Source organism: Acanthisitta chloris, unplaced genomic scaffold (genome assembly GCF_000695815.1).
Source record: "Acanthisitta chloris isolate BGI_N310 unplaced genomic scaffold, ASM69581v1 scaffold19087, whole genome shotgun sequence".
NCBI lineage: Eukaryota > Metazoa > Chordata > Aves > Passeriformes > Acanthisittidae > Acanthisitta > Acanthisitta chloris.
The window spans coordinates 9,814-24,081 of record NW_008684483.1 but is presented as its reverse complement, the minus strand read 5'-3'; the positions used below and the strand labels follow the sequence as shown (position 1 = coordinate 24,081).

Sequence of the window (14,268 nt, the reverse complement as noted above, 5' to 3'; positions counted from 1 at the left end):
TGGCTGGGTTGCATTTGTCTGCCTGTTCAGTGTGGAGTATTCAGTTACTCCTCCATGGCTTCTGTCAAGTATGTGGAGCCCCTGTGGAGCATGTGAAGCATGGAGCTGCTCTCAGCTACCACCCCAGGGCCTTAGGGAAGGTGTGAGTGGAGCCCTGCATCCTGCAAAATCACAGCAGCCTCTGGAAATCCCTTTGAGGCCATCTCAGGAGGACCAGGCATAATCTATGTGACAGTCCCCTAAGACTGAGAGCTTCTGTGCTTTAATGTGGGCTGTGGATCTCTGGCTGCAGGAGTTGTGCCAGTGAAGAGGTTCTGCTCTGAAGGGAGGATTTTCCCCCGCCAAAGCCTCTGGGGCCAGCTGTGCCAGGTCCTGGGGAGCCTGGGAGAGAAGTTGTCTTTTGGGAGAGTATTTGAAGTGGTTGTCCATGCCTGATGGTGCAACCCCCAGCCTGTTCGTGAGACTTTTGCTCAGCAAACACCTCAGAAGGAATCACAGGAGCTCAGCAAGGGTCAGACTTAGTGTTGCCCCAGGAGGTCTTGAAACAGGAAAGACTGAAGATCACTCAGAGGCTCATGGCTTTGAGGGGCTAGAGTGTGGCCAAAGAAGTGCAATGGAGCTGGGGAAGGGGCTGGAGCACAGAGCAGCTGAAAGAGCTGTGAGGGCTCAGCCAGGAAAAAAGGAGGCTCAGAGGAGACCTTATAACTCTTTGTAATTCCCTGGCTGGAGGTGCAGCCAGGTGGGGAATCAGGCTCCACTCCCAGGGAGCAAGAGACAGGATGAGAGGAAGTGGCCTCAAGCTGTTCCAGGAGTGGTTTAGGTTGGTTATTAGGGAAAATTTCATCACTGAAAGGGTTGTCAGGCACAGGCACAGCTACCCAGGGCAGTGGTAGAGTCACCATCCCTGGAGGGATTTAAATGCTGTGTGGATGTGACCCTTGGGGACATGGTTAGTGGTGGCCTTGGCAACACTGGGGGAATGATTGGACTCAATGCTCTTAGAGGACTTTTCCAGCCTAGCAATTCTGTGATTTTATGACTGGGGCTTCCTATCAAACACTGCAGAGAAAATTCGGCTTTAAAGGATTATGAGGCAGCTCACAGCCTGGCTTTGCTCTGAGTGTGGGCTGCAGCCTCATGGTGCAAGTTTGGAGTGGATTTGGGGTGCAGGAACTGTTTTGATGCTTGAAACAGGACTTGTCCCTGGATAGCTGCTCTCCTTCATAGTATCATAGCATGTTAAGAGGTTGGAATGGAATTTAAAGACCATCCAGCCCCAACCCCCTGCCCTGGGCAGGGACACCTCCCACCAGAACAGGTTGCTCAAGGCTTTAGCCACCCTGACTCTGAACACTGCCAGGGTTGGGGCAGCCACAGCCTCCCTGGGCAACCTGTGCCAGTGTCTCACCACCCACACAGGGAAAACTTCTTCCTAATAGCTAATCTAAATTTCCCTGTCAATTTCCTCTCATCGCTCCTTGTCCTGTCCCTGCAGTTCCTCACCAAGAGTCCCTCTGCAGCTTCCCTGAAGCCCCTTCAGCTCCTGGCAGGTTGCTCTGAGGTCTCCACACAACCTTCTCTTCTCCAGGCTCCTTCCCCCTGTTCCCGTGAAGCTGAGCTGATTCTGGGACAGGAAGCTGAAAGCTTTGTAGTGATGTACTATCCCACCTCCCCTTCCATAATCAAGACACCACACTGCTGGTCCCCTGTACCACCTGGGAGCACTCCTGCTTGCAGGACCCACCTTTATGTCTATTAGCAGTCCAAATCTGAGCAGATTCAGTGTCTGGGCTTTTTTCCACATCACACAGCTCTTTTTAGCTGAGTTTTCCTTCCCTTATTGACCATCTTGGACCAATAATCCCTTTATCTGCATTTGTCACGGTCCTTGAAGTCAGAGCCATCCAGATCCTGCCAAATGGGACAAAAGCTGTAAAGTCTTTTATGGAGAAAGAGAATTGTAATAGGATTTGTTTCTCTTTCCTCCAGAAATATCAGGAGTTTCATCATCAGTTTTATGTATAGAAATAGTATTTTAGGTCATTTAACAGGTGCTGCATGTGTGTTAGTTTAATTTTTCTCTCTCCATCTGTTTCCTGAACAGCTGAGCACATGCCATGGTCTGCTGCAGGGGCCATGGAGCCAAAAAATAGGCACAACAACCTTTCCAAAGAATTTCCTAAAATATCCTTCCTGGCAAGTTTGGGACACAGGTGGTGGCAGGATGGGCTGGGGTAAATCATTAGTAGTCTCAGCTCCATCTCATTCAGGAGGGCTAGAAGAGTTCTCAGGAGGGGAACACTGCCCTGGTCTCTCTTTTAGAGATATTTTGGCTTTTGTTCTGCCTCTACCTAGCAGAGGAGCATCCCAGCAGCATCCCAGCACCTCCACTGGCTGGAAGTAATGATTCTCTGGTGCATTGGGAGGCTGGAAATCTTTCCCCCCCACACATAAATACTTCCCTGCTAACATTTGCAATCCATGTTTGCAAAGTCATGACTTAAAGCTGAGCCTCATCCAGGCTCTCTCCAGCTCTTGTAATTGCATTACAGAAGCGAAGGGGAATGTGCGGAGCCAGGGGAGAGTGGGGGAAGGGCTGGCAGCATCCTCTGGCAGCGAAAGGAGAAGGACAGGAAATTGTGGCGATTTTGGAGCTGATTCCATGTATTCGGAGGCTGGGGAAGGGTGGCGGGCTGTGGGCTGTGGATGTGGGATGCTGGCATGGGAAGGAGACTTGTACTGGGGCTGCATCCCCAGCCACAGGGCTGTGTCCCCGCTCGCCTTGAGCACAGCGGAGCTCAGCACTGGCAGGGACGGATCTGTCCCCTCTCCCTTGTCACTGTGCCAGCCTGGAAACTCTCAGGCTGAGATTTTACTGCTGCTGCTGCCTCCGGCTGGAGCTGTGTGTGGGAGGCAGTGAGGGGGATGGGGAGAGCTTGGGGGAAGCTGAGAGACAGGAAAGAGCAGTGCAGGGATATTTAAGCAGGGGGAAAGCCTGGAGGGAGCAGGGACTGCCTGGGAATGGGGCTGGAGGAATGGGCTTGGAGATATCCTCTGGCTCTGGGAGCTGGACGTGGAGGGCAGGATGCTACTACAGACAGACTGCTGGGGAAGGTGATGGGAGAGTGGGAGCAGCATCCGGAGGTGGGGAGCAAACGGGAGTGAAAGGGGAAAGAGGGCAGGAGGAGAAATAGAATCATAGCCCCAGCCACATCCAGCTTCCTAGACTGGGGAAGCCTGGGAGCAGCAGGGACTGTGGGGTTGGGGAGGTACTGCCTTAGGAGCCAGACAGCCCCAAATAAAAGAGGAGAGAGGATGCTGAGCATATCCCTGGAAAATCGCCAGCCTAAGCACTGCCCACAGTCCTGCCAGGCACCTCAGTTTGCCAAGGTCTTGTCCCTCGGGCACTGAGCTGTGCTCTTCACCCCCTGGGGCTCTGACAGCACTGCTCTGGCATGAATAAACTTTTCCAGTTTGTCGTGGCACTGCTACAACTCGTGTGTTTCCAGCTGCAGAGCAAGGAAAACAATTTTTCAGGAATCCATCAGGCAGTTGTGCAAATAAATGTTTGAGAGGCCTTTGGCTGCCATAGTGACGAGCTCCATAGCAACCCTGCAAGGAAATGAATAATTCTGTGCTCCAAGTGGAATAATTCAGTGCTGGAAGTGAGAGATAAAAAGGGATGTGGTGGCTGGGGCGGCTGCAAAATAGCTGATAAGCAAAGCACCCAGGTGCACCCAGTGAGTGGGTGTTTGTGGCAGCCCTTGGGAATGGGGCAGTGCTGGGATACAGGATGCAGTGGGGCTGTGTCAGGGCTGCCTTTTGTCTTGGTATTTCCTGATTTCCATGGAGCCAGGTTTATTGAAGGGATCTGCAGGTCGTGCACAGCTGTCCCTGCCTCTGCTGACACAGCAGCTGTGCTGTGCTCCGTGTCCGTGATGCCCTGAGCCCCTTCAGATGCTGCAGCCCTGGTTTTGTCTCCAATATGGCTTTGATTCCTTCTCTCCAGTTCTAGCTATGCTGGAAGCATTCCCAAAAATGAAAGCCAGCTCTTTTCTGAGCTTTGAAGTGTGGAGTAGCATTGAACAGAGAAAAAATAACATCTTTCCTATGGGGGATGGGGTTTAGAAAAAACCCTATTGAGTCAATGGCATTTGTATTAAATACAGCAAGTCCTTGGAGTCATTTCCTTAGGAACCAGCCCTCCCATTCCTCCTTGGGTGATGCAGGCTCCCTGCAGCAGCATCCAAGGCTGTGGCAGCAAGCAGGGAGCAGTGTGACAAGGAGAGGTCTGGGGTCTGCCCACCCCAGGCAGGGGGAGCAGGGCAGGGCAGGCTCCTCACTGCTCAATCAGTGATTCACGGCTCTGACTCACATCATCCTATAGCTGTGGAAAGCAGCCAGGTCTGGCCATCAGCTGTGTGCCTTTTCCTCTATGCAAAGTTATTTTTGGCTCTTTGTAGATTACAGCCCTTGAATTTTTTTTCTCTGCCTCTGAATTCTGGATGATTGCACTGCTAGTAATTGAGGCACTTGAATTTCCTGCTTAGAGAAATGAGCTCAATCCCATTATTTATTCGCAACTCTAAGGCATTTCTAAAATAGCTTTTCTGTGTGGAGTCGTAGGGAGCAGGCACACAGCTTTGGGGCTGTTTGTGGAAAATTGTGGCAACACTGGAAGCAGGAAGGGGGCAGAAAAGGACCTAGGGGTGTCAGGTTGAACATGGATCACCAGTGCTGTGATGGGCACTGACTGGGTTTACTGGTAATATTGTAGTCAGCAGGACGAGATGGTTGCCCTCAATTTCTCACTCATAGGTCCACACCTAGAACACTGTGCCTAGTTTTGGGCTCCTCGTTGCAACAGATGAGAGCCACCAAAATGATCTGAGCTCTGGAGCCTGAGGCAGGGGAGGAGGGGCTGAGAGAACTCCTTCAGTTTGGAGGTGTGAGAGCTGGGAGCACTAGATGATCTTTAAGGACCCTTCCAACCCAAACTATTTTAGCATTCTATTATTCATGTACAACTCCAGTCTGATTTTGTGATCCCACAAGGCATTAAGGGGATTTAGGGCTTTGGCTGTCACCCTGTAGTGGGGTAGAGCCATAACACAGGATCTGGTGAAGCTCCTCATGTGTTCACTCCCTAAGACCAGAAGAAAGGAAAAGGGTCTAAAACGCACCCCATTCTCAGGGGCTGGCCTGAGCTGCCTGGTGATGCACAGTCACCCTGCCCTGGGGCACACAGCTCTAAACCAAGAGCTCGAAGCAACTTGAACAAGATCCACATGTTTCTTGGTACAGTCACTCCCCTTGTGCTGTGCACCAGAGGGGTTGGACTGTGTTCCTCAGCCCCCTCCTAGGCTGCAGGGACTAACCACTACCCTTCATCGCTCCCTTTCCAACCCAGCCCTGGCCAAGTCTGGTGCTCAGTGGTGCCAGCTCTCCTGTCTGTGACTGCATGCAGCCATGGGGACAAGGATCATTGGGGTAGGGAAGTGAGGACCCCTTGGTGAGGGAGCTTGGAGGTCCTGTTGCAGGTGAATGCCCTGACCACAGGCTGAGCCTTTCCTTCTGTGCATTCCCACTTTTGTAGAGCATGGATGCATGGCTTTGACAGGAGGCAGGAGGAACTTCTTTGCTGGGAAGTGTGTTGCCCAAAGGAGGGGTGGAAGGGGAGGAGAGAGTCTTTCAGGAGGTGGAAAATGTGATGTTGGCACTGCCACATCAAAGAGGGAGTTGAAACTGAGCCTCTGATTTCAAAACAGAGTTCTAACCACCAGAAGATTGCAATTAAAAACCCACAAGGCACTTCCTTGTGCTTTCCCTTCCCCTATCCCTGGATGCCATCACCATGCCAGAGCAGCTCCCAGAGGCAGGACCAGCAGCTGGGAGGCTCAGAGGCATTTCTGGGCAGCTTTCCTACAGCCCTGAAAAACCTGGGAACCTCAGCTTCCAGCTGGGAAGTGTGGTAGGAGCTGTGGTGTTAACTGGTGGCTGAATGGGTTGTGGTTTGCAACGGAGTTTAGGTTCCTAAGTCCTTTATTGGATCTGGCCCAGGGCTCTATTCCCAGCCCTGTTTGTGACATTAACAGGTCAGTGCAGCCGCAGGGCTGTCCCCACCTTGTCCTCACTGCCTTCACAGCTCTGGCACAGCACTGAGTGCAGGACGGTGGCATCCACAGTGAGGAATCTCAGCACTGCCATCAGGCAGGCGCTGGAATTAATTTGGGAAGCAAGCACGCCTCCCTCCTGGCCTTCCTGAAACTGTGCCAGCACACAGGAGGGATATAAATAGCGTTCAGGACGCCCTGGGATGCGGCAGACAGCAGGTATTTCGGGATGCTGTCGGCAGGGTCGTGCCGGGGCAGCCTCTGCTGCATTTGTATCCTCCAAAGATTAACCAGTGTGAGCACAGTGCCCTGGGCCTGGCTGGGCATGGAGACAGGAGGAGGTGGATGGTCCTGTGGTTCTGGCACAGGTCGTGCATGTTTTTGGACAAGTAGTTTAAGGCCAGATTTTCCATACACGCATCCTTGCAGTTGGATCTTGTATTTCAAATGGAGTTTGAACATATACCACAGAATGATTTGGGTTGGAAGGGGCCTTAAATATCATGTCTTCCAACCTCCTGCCATGAGCAGGGACACTTTCCACTAGCTCAGGTTGCTCCAAGCCCCATCCAACCTGGCCTTGAGCACTGCCAGGGATGGAGCAGCCACAGCTGCTCTGGGCAACCTGTGCCAGTGCCTCAGCACCTTCAAAGGGAAGAATTTCTTCCTACTTTATAAGCTAAATCTCCCTTTCTTCAGCTTAAAGCCATTCCTCCTTATCCTATCACCACATACCTTTGTATATACCCCTTGTGGGGCCTGACCAGAGCTCAGGGGCACTCTCATGCACCCCTGGCAGGTTTTTTTTTACCTAGTGCAGGATATTTGCACAGGGAGGACAGTGAAAGCTCATGTGCACTCAGGGCTTCCCTGCTTGCACAGTATTGATCATAGAATCATAGTATGTTAAGGGGCTGGAATGGAGCTTAGAGATCATCCAGCCCCAACCCTCAGCCCTGGGCAGGGACACCTCCCACCAGAGCAGGTTGCTCAAGGCTTTAGCCAACCTGGCTTTGAACACTGCCAGGGTTGGGGCAGCCACAGATGATCTGGGCAACCTGTGCCAGTGTCTCACCACCCTCACAGGGAAAACTTCTGCCCAATATCTCATCTAAATTCCCCTCTGTCAGTTTCTCCCCATTGCTCCTTGTCCTGTCCCTGCAGTTCCCTCTGCAGCTTCCCTGGAGCCCCTTCAGCTCCTAGCAGGTTGCTCTGAGGTCTCCACACAACCTTCTCTTCTCCAGGCTGAACAGTCCCAACACTCACCGCCTGTCCTTGTAGAGAAGGTGCTCCAGTGCTCTGATCAGCTTTGTGGCCTCCTCTGGCCTTGCTCCAACAGTTCCATGTCCTTCTGCTGTTGGGGACACCAGAGCTGTGTGCAGCACTCCAGGTGGGTCTCAGCAGAGCAGAGGGGGAGAATCACCTCCTTGATGCAGCTAGGGCAGTTGCTGCCCACATCACGAGGTCACTGTAGCAGGTACAACCTTCAAGAACATTCTTGTGGGTCCACCCCAGTTCTGAAATGGCCATATCAAGCCTGTTCTGTATGTGAGGGCTGCAGTAGGCACAGCTGGCAGGAGCACTGGGCAGCAGGATGCTTGGCATGGCAGTGAGGAGCCCATCTGCTGCCCAGCACGCAGCACTGAGCTGGCACTGAGCTGGCAATGGCAGTGCCTATGTTGGCATTTGCAGCCTGTGGGGTGCTGAGTGCTCAGGCACAGAGCTGCCAGTGGGAGACCTGAGAGCTGGGGGAGGTCAGCTGTTGGAGCATGGCTGAGCAGGAATTCAGGGCTGAGAAAAGTGTTGGGGTTTGAGTAGAGTGTTGGGCTCTGAGCAAGACTTTGGGGTCAGATCAGGACTTCAGGGTCTGAATAGGGCACTGGGGGCTGAGCAGGGCATTGGGGTCTGGCAGCTCCTGGGTATGAGGGCTGGGACCACAGCAGTGGAGGAGGCCACCCCTGTGCCATACAGCCTTGTGGTTTGAACACTAGCCTGGGAAGTGGGCTAAGGCCTCCCCATGGGAAGGGCTTTCAACATCCCCATCCCACTTCAGGAGAGTTCCCAGCTGCAAGAGCAGGGCAGCCCTTATCCCAAGGGAGCCAGCACACAGCCAAGGGGCAAATCCTGGCATCCCAGTGGGTGGCAAGAACTGTGGGTGGTCAGAGCACTGAGCTGGGAGAGGAGAGTGTGGTGGTCTGAGTGATGGGGTCACACAGGGACAGAGTAGAGGAGGACCCAGGAAGCTGATGAGATATTTAGGAAGTGGGGAGGCTCTGGAGAGGCTCTGGGAGCACAGCCCTGACCAGTGAGCAGTGGCTGAGCACAGCTGACACCTGGCAAACATGAAAGCAGGGCTTGTTAGGCTGTGCACAGACTGCTGATTGTAACCTCAGTCACAAAACCTCCTCAGACAAACTCTGACAGCATCCCCTGAGCTTTCCCAAGCAGATCTGTGGTGCTCAGCCCCCCCATCAGCCAGTCCCAGGGAACCAAGGCACATGTCCACCTCCATTCTCTCCTCTCCCTGTTGCTCCAGCATCCACAGGACTGTTTGCTGCTGGCTCTGCAGAGTTGGCAGCTGCCCTCGGATGCTCTTCAGAGCAATTTCTGTAGTGCTGGGCAGCTCATTCCATGATGCGCCCAAATCCCACCACACCATGGGGTTTACTCACCCTCCATCTTACAAATGAAGCTGCAGAGTGGAGCTGTAGCCTGAAATAGCTTGAAAGATGCATCTGCTCACACAGAAGACCTGGTCATACAAGGAGGCATGAACCTTTGGGGCTTTAGGACAGCAATTTTTGGTGGTATTGCCTTATATTGTTGGGAAAGGATTACATTATACTCCTTGGGGCGGTGGAATTAAATGGTCTTCTAGTTCACTTCCAACCCAAACCATTCTGTGATTCAGTGATTCTATACTGTTTGGATGTTGAGGTGATGAGGTGCTGTCTCTGAAATCAACAGGAACTAACTAGTTCGGTCTCTGAAGTCAGCAGGAGTTAGGTAGGTGCTGCTGGAAGCACCACTTAGTCCCCAAGTGCTTTTGGTGGTTATTCTTCAAGAGCCTAGTGAGGGATGAACACCTCTGAAGGGTTTTGACTCGTGTTGTTTACCAGAAGGACTTAAAGCATCCTATCTCCTCTCTGCCAGCAGATGAGCCACATCCTCAACTCTCATGCACTGTGACAAGTCTTCTCCTGCCTGAACTGCAGTAACTTGCTGTTTGTTTCTTTTCCCATAGCTCCCAGAATGGAGAGGAAGCTGGAGCCTGGCCCAACAACCAGTTTGACACAGAGATGCTCCAAGCCATGATCTTGGCTTCAGCAAACGGTTGGTCTCTGTGGCGCGTGGGAAAACCATGACACTTGTTCTCCTGGGGACATCTCGGCTGCATTCTACTAGATAAGATACTGCTGAGACTGATTTGATTGGGTTAACTGGTGTGGCTGCAAAAAGTCCTTCAACAGATCCCACAGCTGGTGGAAAAGCACTGCTGTCTGTGTTGCACTGCAAAGGAGGTCAGGAAGGATTCAGGCAGAGGAGATACCAGATCACCTCTTCCATCCAAACTATTCTCCTATAAACATCATCTGGCTCGTGATGTGGTTGTGTTCCCTGAAAGAGCCAGTCCCAAGATGATGTTTTACATGATAGTTTACAAACTACTTGCTTGCAGAAGGTGACAGTAAATGAAACTGCTCTGGTGCTGTAAGGTGAGGAGGTAGGAGGGATGGAAGTTTTCCTGTGGCTAGAGGTTGGGCCAGGAAAACACTGACTTACTATCTCCAACAAACCTTGTGTCCAGGGGAGCTGCCCAGGTCCCTCTACTGAGACATGGACTCAGCAAGGTTTGCCCAGAAGCTGCTGCTGCCTCTTTGCAGCTGTAGTCACAGAGAAGTGGTTTGGGGTGGTTTAGGGTGGCTTTGTTCCAGTTTCTGGCTGTGCCGTGTGGAACTGGTGGGCACTTCCCACGCACCCACAGTCTCCATGGCTTTGCATAAAACAAGGACAATTCTCCCTATGCAGCACCATGGATAAAGAGGCTGTTTTTCATACAGCTTTTATTTATAAATACCTCCAACTCTTTCTCCCCTTGAATTAAAAATAGAAGCAACAGCACAGCCATAAAATCCTGTGCAAAATGCTTAGGATATTTCCTTTGAGCTGTTGGGAGGGAAGGAATCTGGGGGAGGAGGGATGGCTTTGGTGTTGCTTTCTTGGAAAGCTGCTGCAGCTGAACTTTGCTGCTCCACAGACACCAGGCAGCCTGGAGACAGCTGCTGTGGCTGGGGAAGGGGACGAAGGTCTGGGGCAAAGGAGTTGTTTACACTGAAGGGAAAGAAACAATGTGAAAATGTGTGTTTGCTCTGAAAAACGACCATGGAAAAATAGCCTTTGGGGTTGCATGTGGTTATCATCACCCTGTGCCGCCAGATCCGGTTTCCTTGCTGGTAAATAACGTTGTTTTTCTGGCTGCTGCTCCAGCAGTCTCCAGGATAGGAGCTAAGAGGGTCCCTTCCAGGTTAAGAACCGACTTCAATGGAGCCTCAGGCCCTATAGCAGCTAATCTCCCCCAATCCACAAATCCCAAACAGTCCTAACCTCTCCCACGGCTTCAGTCGGCCGAGGCAGTTAATGTAAATCAGATCCGTCCTATAGATAAAGGCTTTCCCTTAGCCATCCTTTTCTTGCTCTTGCTGGTCCCTTTCTGGGATGTGTTTCTATGCCTCCCCTGCTCTCCTTTCCCTCTTTCTGCTCTGACTCTCTAAGCCAATAGTGTTGATTGGAGCAGGCTTTGATCGGGGGAGGCGCTAATTGCCCGTTAAGCTTTGTGCTGCCCATCCTTAGGTGTTATTTCCTGGCCATTTAAATGATCTTTATCGCTTTCTTTCACCCACTGAGCTCTGTTTGCGCTCCGAGGTGGCAGGATAGACAGAGTGACATAGGTGATGCCCTGGATGCATCACCTGTTGTGATGCAGCACCCCATGGTGCATGGGATTATCCCTAGCTTCAGCAAGAGGCAGACTGGCCCTGCCGTGCCAATCCTTCTCGATCCATTTGCTTTGACGATTAAATTGCATTCCCAATGGTTAAATCACACTCCTAAGTCAGAGTACCTGCGGAGCTGATTCCCACCAGGGCTGTGACATTCCTGTAGGGCTTCTGTCTCCCATCCCAGGCATCCTTCCTCTGGATCTTCCTCCCTTGCAGCTGGGAACAACACGAAAAGCCAGTGTTTTGAGCCATCTGAATGGGCAGAGGCAGCTGCTAAGGCATCCCAAGGAGCACAGATGCTCCAGGACAGCAGACACTAAAGGGCAGACATCCTGTCCTTAAAATACTCTGGCTTTCAGCGAGGATTTATAGAGGTGCCATGAAATGGTGGGAGAGCAGACAGAAAGGCAACTCAAAGAGGTCCTTCTCCCCCTCAGGCAGGGACACACACTATATTGGGGTCTCCCGAGAGCCTCACCAGCAGCTGCAGCAGCACATGCTCCGGGGCTGCTTCCACCCACCCCTCTGCCCACGGAGCCGATGGAGCCACTAAGTGGTTATTTTTGCCGAAGCCCAAATTCTTGTTTTCCTCCTCAGGACCGTTTGGGATAATTTGGCTGCTGGTAAAGGCTGAGCATGACCTTTACAGAAGGAGGAGATGCACTGCCTTGCTTGGCAAGAGCAGCTCAGTGCCCATTTATAACCTTCTATTGTCCCTGTTCTCTCTTCTTGTCAGCCTTAATGCCAGTGTTACCTAGAAACAGCACTTTGCCCTTCCCGGGACCGACTGGCAGGCTGGGAACTTCACCAGTGCTTTTTCCTCCCTGGTGAAAGCTGTTCTGAGATTTCAAACTAATTATGCGGGGCTTAGATGGTGCTGGCAGCCCCCAGCCCCTCACTGCTTAGAGCCTGGTGCATCTGGGATGGCCCAGAGGGGACACAGGGCAGCAGCACCCAGGGAAGAGAAGGTGCCCATGCTCACCAAATCTCCAGCTAGGTTGTCTCCAGGAAAAGCAATCTCCCCATGGCTAAAGGCTGTTGTCCACCTGTGAGATGGTCCCTGCACATCTCCAGTCACCTCATCCCATGGGGATCATTTGTAACACCTCTATGGGTGTGGGGCTGAGTTGGTTGTTAAAGAAACAAGCTGCTGTTAAGGTGAGTGAGGATTAGCAATAAATATCACTAACTATAGCCACACATCTCACCAGCCCAAGGTCCTCACAGCCCTGCCAGATCTGGAACCCTTTAATGGGGCTGCAGACAAATTCTCCTGTGGTGAATGCTTCCACAGGGAAAAGTGAAATAGCATTTCCCCATGCTGGGTCGCTGTGCTGTACCTCACATCCCCCCGTGCCTGATTTTGGACTCTGTGTTTTCCTCTCTGCCTGTTCCAGCAGAGCAGCTGTAACTTTTCAAACTGCAGTTGCTTCATGCTTCCGACCCCTGCGAAGGAATGTGTACACAGCCATATTTCAGGGGGATGGTGGGATGGGGTCCAGCTTTTTGTCCAGCATTCTGGCTCACTTAGCCACCTCCATCTGCTTAGGGAAAAGCAAAGGCAACACAGAGGTGTGCACAGAGCTTGTCTGGAGTAAGGAGAAACACGAGGCGTCCAGACCACCATCTTTCCTCCGTGGTTTTCTTTATTCCCAGAGTCTCTTTGCCTGTGGAAAGAGGGAGCAGCACCCCTAGAAGGGAGCAGCACCTCTGGGCTCTGCTTTGAGCCCTTTGAGTGCACCTTCTGGGTCTCTCCAGCCTCCCAGGAGAGCCTGTCCACACTCATGTGCATTAGGCAGTTAAAGACTGAGATGGAATTCACAGTATCTGATATAGAGCCTGGATTTTAGCAAATCATTTCTGAGCAGAGCTGTGCAAGGATCGCACCCTGAGCTGTGCACGGGCAGCTACACAGGAGCAGATTAAGCTCATGGCAACAGCATCGCTTGAGCCCTGCCATCCCCCCGTGCTCATTTCTCCCCCTGCCTCCGCGCATCCCCCCGTCTCCATCTGCTCTCCAGCACCCAGCAGAGCCCCAGCATCCCGGGGGTCCCTGCGCCCCTCCCCGCTCCTGCGCTTGCTCTCTCCGAGCTTTGCATAGCGACAGGAATGAATTTGCCTTCCCCTCCCCCTGCTCCCAGATCTGGACCATCAAGCCGCGTTCTGGCATTGATTTCCTTCGCGCTCGGCTTCCTAGAGCCATTTTGCGGGATTGCAGGGGAGAGATTTTCTTTCTCCTCTCCTGTGTCCTGCTCCCTGAATAAACCTGGCTGGAGAAACACCGGCGGCAGGGTTTAAATGCGGCGGAAAAACAAATAAATATCGAATTTCCCTTAATGCGTTCCTAATGGCTGTGTGCTTTCCTAAGGGTGGTGACTGCAAAATATGCGGGGAACGAGCAGTTTCGGGGGGGGAGGGGGGGGATGTCTGTGCCGCACTGAAGGGCTGAAGGGTGAGGTGGATTTGACACCCGGTGGTGCTGCGGATTTTAACAACCTGCCCTTGTGTTCCCCCCCTCCCTCTGGCATTCCCCGCAGAAGCTGCTGATGGTAACTCGACCCTGGGCGGAGGGAATGGCACGATGGGGCTGAGCGCTCGCTACGGCCCCCAGTTCACCCTGCAGCACGTCCCTGACTACAGGCAGAACGTCTACATCCCGGGCAGCACCGCCACCCTCACCAACGCCGCCGGCAAGCGCGACGCCAAGAACGCGGCTCCCGCAGGAGGCAACAAGAAGAAATCCGGGAAGAAGGAGAAGAAGTAGAGAAGAAGAAGAAGGAGACCTTAGAGCTACAGGGCAGCCGGTTCCAGCACTCCCCCCAAACCACAGCCCCAGGCCGGAGGACGAATGTGAATTTTTTTGTGATGCAAAAGTAGAAAATGTGCGAATGTATCTGGTCATCATCAGAGCTAGGAGCAGGAGGTCCCTGCTGTTAGATCTCGTGATGCAAACCAATCTGGAAGCTCAACTGAAAGCAAACAAGTGCCCTGTGAATACTATTTTATACAATCCCTCGGGTATTCCAATATGCAAGGGCAGAAAGTCTTCTGCCATGTCTTTGGATCCGATTTGCTCCCAGGTATTCCGAGCGAGGCTCAAGGCTTTGTGCTCGGCTTTGCCCAGTGTAAATAATTTTAACGTGGATCTTTTAATT

General features: G+C 52.4%; 1 protein-coding gene across 1 annotated transcript in view; it reads left to right on the top strand.

The window, feature by feature from the left end:
- The window catches only part of LOC103806658 (protocadherin gamma-C5-like), a gene marked incomplete at its 5' end in the record, with an annotated part of 23,677 nt that extends 9,800 nt beyond the window's left edge, over positions 1 to 13,877 (top strand). The window contains 2 exons of the mRNA XM_009079366.1: positions 9,358 to 9,446; positions 13,651 to 13,877. Of these exons, the coding sequence (XP_009077614.1) occupies positions 9,358 to 9,446; positions 13,651 to 13,877 (316 nt within the window). The remainder of the gene's footprint in view (positions 1 to 9,357; positions 9,447 to 13,650) is intronic.
- Positions 13,878 to 14,268: the final 391 nt, after the last annotated feature.